Here is a 19109-nt window from a genome sequence, read left to right on the forward strand (position 1 = left end):
ATGCACATTCTTCTTCAAAGTTTAAGTATACAAATTCACATACTGATAACATCAAAACTTGACTGTCTTTGATTAGTGGACTGATGTGGTGAGAGGGATATGTGAGGAATGGTATGGGTGAGGAGACAGGTGATTTTGTAGAGCACAGAGGAGGAGGAAACCAAAAAAGAACTATTAGAAAAAAATGCAGACGAGAGAAAGCAGTTAATAGCAAATGAGGCAACAATGTCCCCAATTTCCTCTCTTTCTTCTTTATGCAACCTATTATGATTTGCAACCACTTATCCTTCCTATTTTCTTCAGTCTAAACCAACACTCATGGCTGTCACACTACAGTACCGAAACTGTGTGTTTAGGCTTCATATTTTTAAAAGTGACACTCATGGGTCAGTCAGTGAAGGCTGTAGAGCCAAACAAATATAATATGATAATGTGGAACAGAAATTAACTGTGAAGTGCACTGTTGCATACCATAGTTAATTTTTGTTCCAAGACATATTTATAACCTCTGGAGTTAAAACAGTGATGGTAAATGTAACTTTTCTAAACAGTTTTTACATCAGAATGAAATTTTCACTCTGCAGTAGTGTGTGCACTGATATGAAACTACCTGGCAGATTAAAACTGTGTGGCAGACTGAGATTCGAACTCAGGATTTTTGCCTCCCGTGGGCAAGTGCTCTACCGTCTGATCTACCCAAGCCTGACTCATGACCTGTCCTCACAGCTTCAATTCCGCTAATACCTCATCTCTTAGCTTCCAAACTTCACAGCTCTCCTGCAGAACCCTGCAGAACTAGCACTCCTGGAAGCTGTGAGGATGGGTCATGAGTTGTGCTTGGGTAGCTCAGATGGTAGGGCACTAGTCCATGAAAGGCAAAGGTCCCTAGTTCGAGTCTTTGTCCAGCACACAGTTTTCATCTACCAGGAAGTTTCAGTTATTACATCAGTTTCCAGATGTTCTACTTTCTCTCCATTTCTTCTATTCCAGAAATTGTCAGTGAAATGATGGCCTTTTGCACTTGGAAGCAACAAACAGCTAAATAAAATAAACAAATGAATCTTTGTAAACAAATAGCACTGAAAAACAGTAGAAGAATACAAGATTTGGAAACGGAGGTGCAGATGGCAGATGGTATATTATCAGTTGATGTAATGGAAGAGGTCAAATGTAATGTCTGATTTAAGAAACAGCTAGAAGTGCACATTTCTGATAGTAGAATGAATAACTTTACAAACAAATTGAAGAAATATTCATATTTGATATACTGCATCATACTTGGAAAAGAGGTATGACTTGACATCTGTATGTCACAAAGCTTACTGTTTTAAGAAAACACTCAAATCAGCTCACCTTTCGGACCAGGTACTCCCATTGCACCTTGAGGACCTCTTGGACCAGGTATTCCTTGATTTCCCTTTTCACCTGAAGTTCCAGGTAGGCCATCATATCCTCTTTCACCCTTAGGGCCTGTTGGGCCAGGAATACCAGGTAGCCCTGGCTCTCCCTTGTCTCCTTTTACATCTACCACTGGTCCTGGAGGACCACGGTCTCCCTTATCTCCTTGTACTCCTGATAGTCCTTGGATTCCTGGCAGACCTGTTGTACAGTATTCAAATACATGTGTTCAGTCTCAATAAAATGAAAGTTGCTGATTCAGCTAAAATGCTTCAGTATTCTCTCACATCTAATTATATACTCACACATGCTGATGAAAAAAAATTGCAGCACCCAAAAATAATTAATGTAGAGTAATGAAATTACAGGAGTACATTTGTCTAGGTAACATATTTAAGTGATTAACACTGCTAGATTGGTCCCATAAGACCTTACCACAGATTTCCAAAAACACTGCTAGACCATAGGTAATGTAGGTGTGAGTTATGCCATTTCAAATGTGAAATGCTGGTACATTAACAGCCGGTGTAACCACCAAATTCTGGATGCAAGCACAAAAAAGTGAATGCATTGTGTTGTACACATGCTGTATGTCAGTTTGTGGAAAGGAGTTCCATCCTGTTGCACTTAGTCTGTCAATACAGAGATCGCTAAAGCTGTTTGTGCATGGCACTGCAGTTGTCATCTGAAGATGTCTCACACATGCTCAATTGCGGACAGATCTGGTGATTGTGTAGGCCAAGGCAACATGTCAACATTCTATAGAGCATGTTGGGTCACAACAGTGTTATGTGGGTGAGCGTTATTCTATTGGTAAACACCCCCTGGAATGCTCTTCATGAATGGCTGCAGAAAAGATCAAATCACCAGACTGATGTATAAACTGTCAGGGTGTGCAGGATACCCAAGAGAGTGCTCCTACTGTCATGCAACATTGTGCCCCAGACCATAACACCAGATGTAGATTCAGTGTCCGCAGCTCATGGTCGTGTGGTAGCATTCTCGCTTCCCGCGCCCGGGTTCCCGGGTTCGATTCCCGGCGGGGTCAGGGATTTTCTCTGCCTCGTGATGACTGGGTGTTGTGTGATGTCCTTAGGTTAGTTAGGTTTAAGTAGTTCTAAGTTCTAGGGGACTGATGACCATCGATGTTAAGTCCCATAGTGCTCAGAGCCATTTGAACCATTTTAGATTCAGTGTGTCTAGCATTCCGACAAGTTGGTTGCAGACCCTCAACTGGCTTCCTAATCAACACACAGCCATCATTGGGGCCCAGAGGTGTCCATTTGCTGTAACAGTTTGTTGTGTCAATGTGGTGCCAACTGCTGCTCAGATTGCTGCTGCAGACGCAAAATGATGCACCAGAGTCATAGAATGAACACGATCATCTTCCCACTCGATAGTGCCATGTGACCGCCCGGGCCCGGTCTCCTTGTAACCGTACATTCTTGTGACCACCACTGTCAGTAATCATGTACAGTGGCTAAATTCCTGCGAAACCATTCAGCAGTATCGTGGAAGGAACATCCTGCTTCTTATAACTCTATTACAGACCTCATTCAAACTCAGTGAGATGCTGATAATGGAATCTGTTTCACAATTAAGAAGTTCTTGATTAACATCAACTCATGCTGTCAAATCACAAAGGTAATTAATGCTCACAACCATTACAGTGTGTATTTAAAGCAAAGCTGATTTGCATCCTCATAAGGGCACCACTACTACCTCTCCTATGCGACTAGCATGAAATTTGAATAGATGTCATCTTTCAGATGCAGAAACACACCTACCCATTTTTGTTTATGCTGTATAACTCCTTCTTGGTGCTGCAGTTTTGTTCTATCAGTTTATTAATTAAGTGCTAACAACAATGATATGAATTTCTTGCTATGTTTCTCAGACTATTAACAAAGAAACATGAATGTATCAGAGCATGATGAATTTTCTGTATCCTTAAATATAATCTCTTTAATGTTAATTTCTGATAAAATACTAAGATGAGCAATCAGTTTTATTTTCACACAGATATAGAAATGAATTAAAGTTTGATTAACCTATTTCTATATTGAAAGGCTGAATAAAAGTAAGAGTGCAAAAGAGTATTTTAAGAATTACAGGTAATTAATTATTTCTTAATTAGTAGGAGAAAGGGTGTCAGTAATTCAAATAGATTTACAAGTTTTAGAATTCCCTACTCTGTCAACATATTAATCTACTTCATATAAACTAATCTACACAATGGTATTTTTAGAAATCTAATAAATTTTACCTCTTAGGCCAGGCTCTCCCTTTGGACCGTCCATTCCGTCTTGACCTTTGAAACCCATGTCACCTTTAGCACCTGGCCTGCCTACAGGACCAGGGTAACCTCTTTCACCCTTAGCTCCTGGCATTCCATCAATTCCTGGTAAACCAGGTGTTCCAAAGATACCTGATGGACCCTGAAATACGAATTGAAAATTATAAATCATAATTTTTTAAACTGCATAGTGACGAATACTGTATTCACCAAAACTGCTATGGGAGGACCAACAGCAACAGGAAGATGAGGTGAGATACTGCAAACCTTAGGTCAGAGGATCTCACAATATATACTACAGGAGTAGAACAAAACAATGAATGATACAGCCAAATATACAATTCAAACTTGTTGACACTACATCAGAAGACTGGTTGGTATTTCAACTGATCTGTAAAAGCAGATGCAGAAAATCAGTATTTAGAATACCGAGAAAAACTGTCAAATGATTAAGAAGAAATGGAGGAAACCCACAAAAATCACTGCAAAAATGAGCTACATATTATTTCTTAAGTATTCAAAACATATTGTAGATCCCAAATGGTAGTGACATTTACAGAAGAAATTGTCATGGTTCCAAGAGGCAGACTTGTAGACTGATCAGCTAGTGTATTTTGACCATCAATTTACTTTTGGAGTAATCTATTGATGAATATGAGTAGGCCTTTTAGGATAAACAACGACAACAGGCTCCCCTTCCTCAAAAGTGTCTCAACACATTTAAAGATATCTTCAACATGTTCAAGGAAGATAGACAGTATTGTACCAGAGTGCACAGTCATCAGCTGTCAGAGAGGAAAACCAAATAATATGGACCAATACCACAAAAACTTGCTCCGAATTTTCTAGTATTCATCAAAACATATAGTCTTTTAAAAATAAAATAAAGCAGTTTGAAGTTTAATTACAGTACAATCGTAAGCATTACAGAGCGCTGGTGTAGAGACAATGAGATACAGCATATAATGTTATCATCATATGAAGCAAGATACTACTGTAGAAATACCTTTTTGGTGTGTGTTCATACATTTATATCAGAAGTAGCCCACATTTTAAAGTTAGTGTATATCTGATCACAATTAGTGCAGGTAAACATTTTGAATAGCTATTAAACTAATGAGCATACAAATCCATAAAATGTTAATTAAATTATCCATTGAATGTACCACTCCCTTAGTGGTAATGTGGACACTCTCTTCAATAAATTAAATGAAATCATAGAAAGAGTCTCAGCCCCCAAAACTAACACAATAATATGTAAAGGCACGAATATAAAACCACATGTGGAGGGTGAAATTAGTAACAATTCCCTAAGTAAATTGAACTGTTTTGGCATGTTATAAATTGTAAACAATTCACCATCAGACATAGATTGGGGTAACTTATTTATGAAATATTATAATTTGATAAAACATATATAAATAGTAGCATGCTCTGCTGAGTCAGGCAGTTCAACTCCGTGTATACTCTGTATACACTCAACAAACATGCCTTCAGTGTGAAGTGTTAGTTTCTGTTGATTAACCTGCTCTCATAACTAGTTCTTTATTTCAGATTCTATGCAACAATATATTTTTAGTACTGAGGATTGTTAAATAATTAATTAACTGATAATCCTTTCATGATTTTATCAATTTCCTTTTATTAGTGGTTTTTCCATCAGTATTTTAAAAATATGAAGAGTGTATTTTACTGCAATAATTTCACAAAATGATTATAGCTAGATTACAGTAGAAATGAAAATCTTACTGTGTCTCCTTTCATTCCAGGGAATCCTGGAGGACCAGTAGCTCCCTTTTCACCATCTGTGCCAGGCAGTCCTGCAACTCCAGTGGGTCCTCGTTCACCTTTTTCTCCAGGTGCTCCAGGACGACCAATTCCAGGCAAACCAGGTTCTCCCTTTGCTCCTGGAATACCATCCAGGCCACGAAGTCCAGGCTCTCCACGTAGACCTGGAATACCTGGTTCTCCTTTCTGTCCTTTTTCTGATGTCTGGCCTGGTTCACCTTTCCTACCCTGCAAATTGAAAGGAAGTACTTAACTCTACACAAGTAATCTATCACAATTCAGACGCATATTTTTGCATGGCACAATGAAAACATTAATTCTGTAAATATTATTTGAAACTATTTGTTTATTTTTTCCATTTTAAAAGAATTGTATAGGAAACTATATGTAGACAAATTCTGTTTATGTTACATATATTCCACCAATTTGCTTATCATTGTATCTAAACTTCCATGAACTCATAACTGTTAATTATAAGTTTCTTCATGTAAATGTTTTAATAATAGTCCATTGTTACATTTCTGTTTATCTTACAGTGGCCATGGCCACCAGTGAATGGCAGTTTTTAATCTAAATTGGTTGTCGAGTATGTGTTAAACCATTGTTGTAAAAGTTTGTCAAAAATTATTTGGAGCTCATTAAACGACAGTTTTGAGTATGTATGTTCTATAAAGAAAGTCAAAATTTTGCTCATTTTAAAAAGTCTGGATTACTGGAAGTCAGAGCAAGGAGATAGTTCATACGCATTGTTGGTAAGTAAAAATTTCAAAATTTTGTATTATACTATTGCTGCACTCACAGAATTTGTGGTGTGCTTCATTTTCAAACAATAATACACAAATAAAAGCAATACAGGGTGATTCAAAAAGAATACCACAACTTTAGGAATTTAAAACTCTGCAACAACAAAAGGCAGAGCTAAGCACTATCTGTCGGCGAATTAAGGGAGCTATAAAGTTTCATTTAGTTGTACATTTGTTCGCTTGAGGCGCTGTTGACTAGGCGTCAGCGTCAGTTGATGCTAAGATGGCGACCGCTCAACAGAAAGCTTTTTGTGTTATTGAGTACGGCAGAAGTGAATCGACGACAGTTGTTCAGCGTGCATTTCGAACGAAGTATGGTGTTAAACCTCCTGATAGGTGGTGTATTAAACGTTGGTATAAACAGTTTACAGAGAATGGGTGTTTGTGCAAAGGAAAAAGTTCTGGACGGCCGAGAACGAGTGATGAAAATGTAGCACGCATCCAGCAAGCATTTGTTCGCAGCCCAGGAAAATTGACTCACAGAGCTAGCAGAGAGCTGCAAATTCCACAATCAACTGTATGGAGAGTCCTAGGAAAAAGGTTAGTTATGAAACCTTACCATCTGAAATTGGTTCAAGCACTGTCTGCAGCTGATAAGATTAAAAGAATCGATTTCTGTGATTTTATCCTTGCTCAAATGGAAATAGATGAGTCTTTCGTTTCAAAGATTGTGTTTAGTGATGAAGCAACTTTCCACACTAACGGGAAAGTCAACCGTCACAATGTCTGTATATGGGACACTGAGAATCCACGGGAAACAACTCAGTATGAACGTGACTCGCCTAAGGTGAACGTTTTCTGTGCCATTTCAGCCAATAAAGTTTTTGGTCCCTTTTTCTTCGAAGGTGCTACTGTAACTGGACTACAGTATCTGGAGATGTTAGAGAATTGGCTGTTCCCTCAGCTCGAACAAGAAGCACAACAATTCATATTTCAGCAGGATGGAGCGCCACCACATTGGCACTTATCTGTCCATAACTACCTGAACGTCAACTACCCGAGGCGATGGATCGGCCGCCAGGCAGCCCGTGATAGAGCACTTCATCACTGGCTTCCAAGAAGCCCTGATCTTACCCCCTGCGATTTTTTCTTATGGGGGTATGTTAAGGATATGGTGTTTCGGCCACCTCTCCCAGCCACCATTGATGATTTGAAATGAGAAATAACAGCAGCTATCCAAACTGTTACGCCTGATATGCTACAGAGAGTGTGGAACGAGTTGGAGTATCGGGCTGATATTGCTCGTGTGTCTGGAGGGGGCCATATTGAACATCTCTGAACTTGTTTTTGAGTGAAAAAAAACCTTTTTAAATACTCTTTGTAATGATGTATAACAGAAGGTTATATTATGTTTCTTTCATTAAATACACATTTTTAAAGTTGTGGTATTCTTTTTGAATCACCCTGTATTTTAAATTGTTTTCATGAGAGTATGTCATTGTAGCTGGTGGAGTGGTGCTGGGATAATTAAAATATGGGACTGGCATTCTAATAAAGTTTTGGACAGAATGCAAAAATGGAGCATTTGAATTAACAAAACTTTTTGAAATCTTTCAACTGCGAGATAAAGTTACGGACATTGGGACATGTGGACATTATTGAGGACTTGATTATTTACTTCCTGGCATGACAAAAAAGATGGGTGCAATTTTTTTATTTGTTTTTTGTGTGTATGGCATTGACTGGAAATCCCTGAATGGAGTTATTGTTTTTAGTTGAACTAAAAAAAGAAATAACAAAATTATATAAAAAAAGAACCGGTTACACACTTAATAAGAGGACTGAAGATTTGAACACAGATTCAGAAGTTTATTTTCAGGTGGGAATGCAATGATCACACATGCAATAAGGAAATGAAAAATTTAAGAAATGAACTCAGAATAGGTTTGAGAAGTGATTGAATCTTGAACTAAAAAGTGAGCTGGGTGAACTGGGTTATCAGAAAACAGAATGCAATACCAAAATTGATGAAACTAAAAAAAAAAAAAAAAATCAAGATTTCAAAAAGTTAATTAAAGTTTGAATAAAGCTGCCACATAATGGAAAACAGTGTCAAAATAGACATATCAAGAGAAAATCTGAGCGGTGAACTGGGCAACAAAATCAATAATATAACTCAAAAAGTACAGTAAAATGTGATTTAGATAGCCAGACAGCAAAAGCAAGTGTTCAGCTCATGGAATTAAAAGAGAAACTTAATAAAATAAAATTTACTATAGAATCAGGGCCAAAAAAGATCCTTGGGTGACTACATCTACATCTACATGATTACTCTGCAATTCACATTTAAGTACTTGGCAGAGGGTTCATCGAACCACAATCATACTATCTCTCTACCACTCCACTCCCGAAAAGCGCACGGGAAAAACGAACACCTGTACGACTGTAGTTGAATCAAAAATTGAAAATTTAGAATTCACTCTTAACCCTATCAAAAGAAGTAGAAAATACTGCAAAAACTTTTAAAATTATTAATAATGTTATGAAACAGGGAAACCTGAATTTTAGGCTATAGATTGTTCAAACTAAGCAAAATTTAGAAGACAAAGTCAAAATATTAAAATTTATTACTAATAATCACCCCCATCATATATGTTACATATATGACAGGGGTGAACAGAAGAGATTTTAAATGAAATAAAAAATAATAATAATGTAATTTGCAAACAGAGTAGACCCTGGAAAAGAAAACATAGTTCAAAAGATAATAGGAGATGGATAATGATAGAAATATGTAGGGAAACTGATCATCATTCCATTGGGAGATGTCAGTTTGCAGTGAGGAATATGCATCAAAATACGGTTAGTAATTTTAAAAGAAGGTTTAGAGAGAGAAAGAATTAATGATTTTATGGAAGAAACACAAAGGGCATATCAGATGAACAGCCAGAATTTTAATACAGAATTTTGGACAGCAATAATAATAGTATGACAGATGACAGGAATCCCAATTATATATATATAATGAAGAGTTTGAGTTGGCTGCAGGAAAACTCAAAATTTTTTTCATTCAATCAGAAAATAAAATTTCGCAGTTGGAGGAGGAAATGATAAATAACAATTATGATGAGTTTGGAATAACTAAGTTAATAGATGATGAGGAAACAGAAGGGAAAAGTAATTTTGCTGAATCTGATATTGTAACTGGTGTGTCTTACGATTGTGTACTTGGGAGTGAAGAAACTGTAATGTAACTGGTGATAAGTTTGTTAGTGAAGATAATGATTATACTTGTGATGAAGAACTTGGTGGAATGATTTATGTTGCAGTTAAAGAAGAAGGAGTAGAAGACAGTAATTAGAAAACATTGATGAAAATGGGTGATAAAGACAGGTTACTGAAAGAGATATTCAAGAGGATCAGAATTTGCCAGTTAACATAAGTAGCAAATCAAACAAAAGGAGGAGAATGAAGATTGTGAGAAAAATACATGTTATGGCATTTTGCTGGTAGTGTGGGATAATTGTAATGACAACAGAAAAAGACAGAGCACAGTTAGAGGAAATGTGTGAGAAAATGCATTCTAATTTTTGGGAAAAGATGAGTAACAGATTTGAAAATGGGGAGGAAGCTGTAGACAATAGTCAGTCTGTTAATGAGAACTTTATAAGTGAAGTGGAACCAGATATTGCTAAGAGTTCATTTAGATAGAAGGGGAGAGATTGGCAGAGAAAGACAAAGTAAAGAATGTGGGTTTTAGGGAAATTAAAAAGATCTTTAATATGAAAGGGATCATGGAAAGGAATGTGACCCATATGGAAGTCCTCAAATTTATGTACAAAAAGAAAGTTGGAAAGGTAACTGGTAGTTGAATCTCTTGGATTTCTGAAAAATTGAGGGATAAAATTAAACACAGTCCTGACTTTATTGAAGAGCCTATAGTGAGAATTAAAATAAGGGAGTGTACTGGGAGATATAGTAAAACTATGAAGAAACAAGTATTTTGATCATGTACTGTTCTGGAAACAAAATTTTCAAAACGTTACCTAATAATATCAGATTTAAGAGAAAACATTATTTTGGGAATGGATTGGATTATGAAAGTGAAGGAGGATGATTGGTTTAAAAGAGAATTAATGTTTACTGACTCTTAAAGGCAACATTTCTAGACAGGTTACATTAAATGTTCAGAAGTGCACAAATAACAGTAATCAAATCGAAGGGTGGGGAAGGGGGGGGGGGGGGGGGAGAATTATGCTAATAAAGTGAATATTTTGATGATGATTATACTGAAGAGAAGTTAATTGATTAGTAGTGTATTAGTATAGTTGAGGGAAAATTAAAGAAAGCAGAAAAGTTGAGCTGATACCAAAAACTGAAATTAAGGGAATTGCCGAGGAAAATATTGTTACATTTTCAACAAAAAACAGAAAAAGTTAAAAGCTGTGATCGTAGGTTAAAGTTGAAGGCATATGAACCATTTTTTGTCATGCCATATGGTGTCCCATTCTCAAAAAGAGAAGCTCTAGAAAGAGTGCTGCAAAAAAATGGAAAGATGGAGGATAAAACAATAGAGTGGAAGTGAGTACAATAACCACCTTGTTGTCTCAAATGAAGATGGGGGAGCAAGATCTATTCTCGATTCTAGACATATACATAAATATTTAGAGTGAGAAACTGATCATTATGCAAATATTCATGAGTTACTTTATACCATTGAGCATATTAAATTCACGACTAGTTTAGATCACACATCTGAATTTCACCAAATTCAACCTGAGACTGTTCTAGAAAATACACTGTTTTCTTTTGTTGGGGGGGGGGGGGTGGTCAGAGCTCACCAATATCATGTTGTGCTTTGTGCACATAACATTTCTCATTTCTGTTGCTGAATTTTTATGTGCGCCGGACACCATTTTGAGGAAAGAACTGCCTGCCAAATTAACTATTTATGTTGATGATGTTTTAATTATTGGAAAAACTGGGAAGAATATTTTGAGCTAATAAGGGAAATCTATGAAATATTTAGTGAGATGAGTTATATTATTAAAATTAGAAAAGTGTAGATTCACTTGTTATACTGCCCTTCTAAAAGACTGTTTCTTTGATTTGTTTATTGTATGAACTTCTGAATCTTGATCTGATATTGTTCATAGTAAAATTCAGATTATAATCAAATGATCACAATAAATGACTTCCCTCATGACTATTTTGATGAATAATCCATCACACACACCTTGATCAATGACAAGTTTCATGCATGAAATTCCAGAGAGATAGAAAGTAACAGACGGAGAAACACAAATTTAAGTATAGGATGTACGAGGTGCATTCAAGTTCTAAGGCCACCGATTTTTTTTCTAATTAACTACTCACCCGAAATCGATGAAACTGGCGTTACTTCTCGACGTAATCACCCTGCAGACATACACATTTTTCACAACGCTGACGCCATGATTCCATGGCAGCGGCGAAGGCTTCTTTAGGAGTTTGTTCTGACCACTGGAAAATCGCTGAGGCAATAGCAGCACGGCTGGTGAATGTGCGGCCACGGAGAGTGTCTTTCATTGTTGGAAAAAGCCAAAAGTCACTAGGAACCAGGTCAGGTGAGTAGGGAGCATGAGGAATCACTTCAAAGTTGTTATCACGAAGCAACTGTTGCGTAACGTTAGCTCGATGTGCGGGTGCGTTGTCTTGGTGAAATAGCACACGCGCAGCCCTTCCCGGATGTTTTTGTTGCAGTGCAGGAAGGAATTTGTTCTTCAAAACATTTTTGTAGGATGCACCTGTTACCGTAGTGCCCTTTGGAATGCAATGGGTAAGGATTATGCCCTCGCTGTCCCAAACATGGACACCATCGTTTTTTCAGCACTGGCGGTTAACTGAAATTTTTTTGGTGGCGGTGAATCTGTGTGCTTCCATTGAACTGACTGGTGCTTTGTTTCTGGACTGAAAAATGGCACCCACGTCTCATCCATTGTCACAACTGACGAAAAGAAAGTCCCATTCATGCTGTCGTTGCGCGTCAACATTGCTTGGCAACATGACACACGGGCAGCCATGTGGTCGTCCGTCAGCATTCGTGGCACCCACCTGGATGACACTTTTCGCATTTTCAGGTCGTCATGCAGGATTGTGTGCACAGAACCCACAGAAATGCCAACTCTGGAGGCGATCTGTTCAACAGTAATTTGGCGATCCCCCTAAACAATTCTCTCCACTTTCTCGATCATGTCGTCAGACCGGCTTGTGCGAGCCCGAGGTTGTTTCGGTTTGTTGTCACCCGATGTTCTGCCTTCATTAAACTGTCGCACCCATGAACGCACTTTCGACACATCCATAACTCCATCACCACATGTCTCCTTCAACTGTCGATAAATTTCAATTGGTTTCACACCACGCAAATTCAGAAAACGAATGATTGCATGCTGTTCAAGTAAGGAAAACGTCGCCATTTTAAGTATTTAAAACAGTTCTCATTCTCGCTGCTGGCGGTAAAATTCCATCTGCCATACGGTGCTGCCATCTCTGGGATGCATTGACAATGAACGCGGCTTCATTTTCAAACAATGCGCATGTTTCTATCTCTTTCCAGTCAGGAGAAAAAAAATTGGAGGCCTTAGAACTTGAATGCACCTCGTACATGTCTGGTAAAATAGCTGATCCATGTTTGATTACATTCAAAAATACTCAGTCATATGACTCTACGAAGAATGTAAATATTATTCATTTACATAAAAGATCTATTGCTTGTTATGTTAACTCAGGCAGATTTTGAACATTTACATTATTCTGAACAAAAGTAGGAGCACTACGTAAATCTGTTGAATGTTAAATTACGCCATAAATGTTACTAATTAAAAATAACTAAATTAAAAAATGCATGTAAAGTTATTTGGATCTAATATTTACTAATTCCATTTATTGTTATTATTGTTAATATTATTATTATTATTATTTTTTGCCAGTTTGTAAAGCTTAACATTGTACCTAAACTTATGTGAACTCATAAGTGTTAATTCTAAGTTTAGTTACATAAACATTTCAACAATACTTCGTAAATAGTCCATCATTACATTTCTGTTTACACTTAGGCAGTTGCACCTGACAGAAAAAGGCAGTTTTGTTAATCTAAAGAGTTTGACAAATAAGTGTTAGTCCAGTTTTGTAAAAGTTGTTAAAATTCTTTGGAGTTCATTAAACCAAAGTGAAAATTATAAGATTTGGGTATGTCTTTTCTTTATCAGAATGCCAAAATTTTGCCTATTTGCAAAAATCCAGGCTATTGGGAATCAGAGCCAGCAGATAGTTAATGTGCTATGTTGAAGGGATTATGGACAGACAAGATACATACAAATTTCACAATTTTGTATGTTTCTGCTACTACATTCATAGAATTTGTGGTGCACTTCATTTTCAAGAAGGAGCAATACACAAATAAAAATAATAATTTGCGCTATTCTCATGGCAACATCCTATGCCATTTCAGTAATGTTACTTACCAAATTATGCTCAGTATCTTGTGAGAAATTATATAAATTATGTCTTAAGGTGCTTTAGTTACAGTAATGTGTGAACTTACCGGTATGCCTGCAGGACCAACATCACCCTTTGGTCCGGTGGGTCCAGCTGGACCGGGTAGTCCTGCTGGCCCTGGCAGTCCTTGATTGCCTTTTTGACCCACAATACCTGGTGGACCTGGTGGTCCCACATCACCAGGCAGCCCTGGGAATCCAGAAGGACCATAGTCACCTTTATCTCCTTTGGGGCCAGGGATTCCATCCATTCCTGGACTTCCAGGGGCACCTGACAGACATATGCATTTTTGTGAGATAAAGGTACCATATTCAATATTTGACATTGCCACTTTTGGCATACTTAACCAGCAAGGTGTAATCAGAGAGAAAAGTTCTTGTACTGGAAGAACTGCAGTGAAGGACTCTGTTCATTCATTCATTTAGTCATTCATATATTGTTTTTCATAAATCCCATCACAAAGGATAGCTTTCTTGTGCTTTAAAGATAGTAATTTTCTATTGTTAAAATACAAATGATTTTGGGCACGATTCCTGTGCTAAAGAAGTTTAAATAAAACACTACATTCATTTTATCGGCCACTCACATAAAGTACCATCAATAGAATAGGCATGAGAATGAAACTACCAGTTAAGAAAGATTAATACACATTTTTTTTCTTTTGTTACCTCCACTGGAATGCAGAAAGGTAATCTTGCAGTCTTAAGAACCATGGACTACATTATTGAACTATTGTTCTTGAGATACTAATTTAACCATAAAAAACAACAAATATTAGAATCATTGTTGAATTTGCCTAAAACAAATCTTAGTTTGTTACCTGGTGGTCCGCTACGCCCTGGGAATCCTTTCGGACCATCTATTCCGGGTGCACCTCTGTCTCCTTTCATGCCAGGGAACCCAGTAATTCCCATTCTTCCAGGTTCTCCAACCAAACCGGGTTGTCCTATGAAAGGAATAGTTCCATATTGTTAATGAAAACTTTTTTAACAATTTACTGTATATTTTGTCCATAATGAGACTTCATAATGAAACACTGTTTTTATGAAATAGTTGAAGAACCAGAAGTGTGCTGTTACAAATATAATAATATAAAACTATCTAACTAAAGAAAGGCCATGAAATAACAGCTTAAAATCATAAGATCCATTAAACAGATACAGAGCCATGTATGAAAGTGAAACATGGACGATAAATAGTTTGGACAAGAAGAGAATAGAAGCTTTCGAAATGTGGTGCTACAGAAGCATGCTGAAGATTAGATGGGTAGATCACATAACTAATGAGGAGGTATTGAATAGAATTGGGGAGAAGAGGAGTTTGTGGCACAACTTGACTAGAAGAAGGGATCGGTTGGTAGGACATGTTCTGAGGCATGAAGAGATCACCAATTTAGTATTGGAGGGCAGCGTGGAGGGTGAAAATCCTAGAGGGAGACTAAGGCATGAATACACTAAACAGATTCAGAAGGATGTAGGCTGCAGTACGTACTGGGAGATGAAGCTGCTTGCACAGGATAGAGTAGCATGGAGGCTGCATCAAACCAGTCTCAGGACTAAAGACAATAACAACAACAACATATTTACATATTTTAAACACTCTCACAGTCAGCCTTCCAAATGCTGCCCTGGTGTAACTGATACTGTGTTGACTCTCGACATCAATATTTGATGAGGAAGAGACCTTGCTTTCCATTTAAGTAGTCAACATTTTGAATAGGTAATGGTTCACTGTTATAATAGGTGCTTGGCCATTTATTCCTGGGGCTACTACATGTACAATTTTAGTATTTTCATAATTTTGCTGGCGTCCTAACTTGGTATAGGCTACAAGTTTGGACTTGTTTTTAGTTCTGGCTCAAAATATGTAATGTGACCTTGTCATCGAAATACTGGAGCCTTAGGTCAATGTTGTAAGCATGTTAAGGATGAAAAGTTTCCTACCCTAGTCACATGGAAATATTTTTCTTGTAAGAATATGGACTTTAATGTGGTTGAGAGGTAGATGGAGAATACAGTTGTCACCATCACCTTTCCCTGCTTCACAGCAGTCTTGAGCTTAAAAGGTTCTGCAATAATGCCTTTTGCAATTACCAATGCCATATCATGTTGTAACAAAGCCGTTTCAAGACTGTTATGTACTTAGTTGTACAGCCATGAACACAAAAAATTTTTCACAAACTATCTGTTTCCATAATTTGCACGGCAATCATGTTAAAATATAACAGAGAACAGCAGTTTCAGCAAATCTCAAGACTGAAACTGCTAATCGACAAACACAGTAGCTGGCTAGAGCAACTACGCAGACTGCTGTTAAATTGAACTGCATTGAATTTTATATGATCCTGCAGGATTACATGGTGTACAGTGAATGTACATGTAATACAGGACACATTAAAAATAGAAAGCATTCATCACATACTTATTAACCATTTTTCTAATATTTTAACATCACTGATTACAAGTAACAATTACACAAATTTAATATGATGAATACGCTTCAACAGTGAATTCTCTTTCCACCACACAGTCTTTGTGATTCTTTGAAAACTTAGTGTCATGTACATTATAATGCAATTTTTAGGCAGACTTCTTAGTAATGAGATACCTGAGTCCCTGGGTCTTTTTTCAAGCATTGTCAGTCGGTGGGGTATGCTTCATATATCATTTTTCACTCTGCACTATCTTTTGTGACACATATTATAGTTTTATATATCTACAAGGATGTAAAAGTTAAGATGCTTAGTCTTTTGAAGCAGTTCTGCATGTTTCAGAAGTCTTTCTTCTTAATACGAACCTGATTGCTCCCCCCTCCCCCCCCCCCCCTTCCAATGTGAACACCCTTTTTATTTCTCAAATGTTTGAGTTTCCCCACACTTCCACTCCATACTGCAGGTATGGTTCGAAAAGACCATGGTATACCGTGCACAGAAGCACACATAGTCTCTGTAGGTTTATAAGAACTTCATTTTCCAGGAGACACTGAGCTGTGGTGTTTGCAGATATCTATGCTCCTCTCTCAAGCTGTACCACATTTTGGTCATTGTGGAGTACTGCTATGTCATTGAGATAAAGATTAAACAGCAATGGGCCCATTACAGATCCCTGTGGCACTCCATATTTGATAGCTTTAGTTTCTGACTGATACGCATTCTCTATTGATACATATTGCTTCCTGTTGCATAAGTATGATTCTATCCATTCACCTGCTTGCCCTCGAATATCATAGTTTTCCAATTTTCTTATCTGTATTTCATGGCCAATAGTGTCAAATGCTTTGGAGAGATCCAGAAACATTGCAGATACAACTTGTTTATCATCTAAGGACTGTAAAATATATTCTTTCAGACTAGCAATGGCTGATTCCACAGAGCTATTCTTTTTGAAATTAAGCTGCGATGGTATAAGAAAGTTGTATTTGTCTAGAAAATCAACTACTCTATTATACACAAGCATTTCCAGGATACCAAGCGAGGTGGCGCACAGTGGTTAGCACACTGGACTCGCATTCGGGAGGACGATTGTTCAATCCCACGTCCGGCCATCCTGATTTAGTTTTTCTGTGATTTCCCTAAATCACTCCAGGCAAATGCTGGGATGGTTCCTTTGAAAGGGCACGGCCGACTTCCTTTCCCGTCGTTCCTAATCCGATGAGACCGATGACCTCACTGTTTGGTTTCTTCCCCCAAACAATCCAGTCCAATCCATTTCAAGGATTTTTAAGAAACCTGATATCAGTGAATCTGATCACCCTTATCCCCTTTCTTGTAAAGGGGTACCATCTGCTTCATCTTCAGTTTTTCTGGAAAGATTCCATCTGTGAAAGAGCTGTTTGCTATCTCTAGCAATGGTGAGATTATCTGTCCACCTACCATGCATGGCATCCCTATTCTGCTGCACTGAATCCCCACCACAAGTCAGTCAGATTCCATTCCCTTATCCCAACCCTCAAAATAAAACCTGAAATTTTCCAGTTTCCGACTCATACATCAGTTCCTCACAAATTCCCCACTTTCATTTTCTACTTTCATCACGTCCTAGAAATCTCATTTGACCAACTGAAACTGATTAACAAGCTCCTAAACATCATACTCCAGCCATCCCACCATTATCAATCAATATAACATCAACACCATAACTTCCACTTAGGGTGTCATCATTTCTGTGTCATGATCATCTGATACAGTCATATCATATGTATGCTTTTCATCTTTTATGTTCTTTTAACCTCATTACATTTTAAGAACCTTCACTGATTGAGAGCAGTCACATTTGGCTTTCTGTCAATCCCTCTCTTGAAGGAATGAAATGACAATAAGAAATAAAAAATGGCAATCTGATGAGATCTGTGTGTCCCTACCTCAATTACGACACCACAAAGTTGACTGGTTAGTATGTAACACTTTTCTAATTGATTTCTGCAGCTGTGATAGCTCAGCATTAATTCTTGTGGATTGGGTATGTGGTCTTTATGGCTAGTCATTGTTATCGCAAGGTTGTATTGTACTTCAAAATAATCCAAGGTAGTCACTGCATTTGAGTTGGGCCTGATGGTCTAGTGACAAAGCGCATGCTTGGAAACCAAGAGTCATGGAATTGAATCCTGGTCAGACTACAGAATTTTTCAGTCTGCCTTTAATCTAGCCTTTGCCTTTCAGCAATGTGGGGAATCGCATGGATCAACATGTTAAACTGCATGCAAGTTTCCTTTCCCTAGTTGGATAACTGGATTAGATCAGGGATACACAAGTCACTAAAGTGTCATCTGATAGAAAGACTTGCCTTTCAGCTGGTGAGCCAAGTAAAATTATTATTACTGGGAAACATGTGGCCTTGACCATCCAATTTGGAGATGAACCACTCTTCTTGTATCAGCTCTTCAAAGAACATAGATTTTATGATGTAGTCGTTTAGTACACGAGAAGAAAGCTGAGAGTAGTCCTGAGGAATAATGACACACTGACAACTGGTCCTCTTGTATTTACTTGAAATCTCAGAAGCAGAATGTGTGTGTCTGTGTGTTTTATGGATCAGACACATCAGTCATCTACAAACTCATTTGTAGGAAGACATCACACACATTTACCACATATTTACAGGTGAAATAATACCTTACTTACCAGAGAAAAACATGTATACATTAATGTATTTTATTTATTTATTGTTCTCTATAAGACAACAGCACCTCACCTTTTGGGCCATCCATTCCAGGACGACCAGGTATTCCTGGAGGACCTGGGGGCCCTATTGGACCTGGTTCTCCCTTCTGACCTGGTTGTCCTGGAAGACCATTCAGACCAGGAATGCCTTGATCTCCCTTTTCTCCAGGGAAACCTTGCAGCCCTGAAA

At 37.7% G+C, this 19109-nt stretch overlaps 1 protein-coding gene across 1 annotated transcript in view; it reads right to left on the reverse strand.

Moving 5' to 3' along the window:
- The window catches only part of LOC126262876 (collagen alpha-2(IV) chain), a 294377-nt gene that overhangs the window by 59473 nt on the left and 215795 nt on the right, over positions 1-19109 (reverse strand). Inside the window, exons 18-23 of the mRNA XM_049959745.1 lie at positions 18951-19103; positions 14582-14707; positions 13808-14031; positions 5444-5710; positions 3665-3836; positions 1354-1599 (exon numbers count right to left, since the gene is read on the reverse strand). Coding sequence (XP_049815702.1) covers positions 1354-1599; positions 3665-3836; positions 5444-5710; positions 13808-14031; positions 14582-14707; positions 18951-19103 — 1188 coding nt within the window. The remainder of the gene's footprint in view (positions 1-1353; positions 1600-3664; positions 3837-5443; positions 5711-13807; positions 14032-14581; positions 14708-18950; positions 19104-19109) is intronic.

The sequence above is a fragment of the Schistocerca nitens genome, chromosome 6 (genome assembly GCF_023898315.1).
Source record: "Schistocerca nitens isolate TAMUIC-IGC-003100 chromosome 6, iqSchNite1.1, whole genome shotgun sequence".
Taxonomy (NCBI): domain Eukaryota; kingdom Metazoa; phylum Arthropoda; class Insecta; order Orthoptera; family Acrididae; genus Schistocerca; species Schistocerca nitens.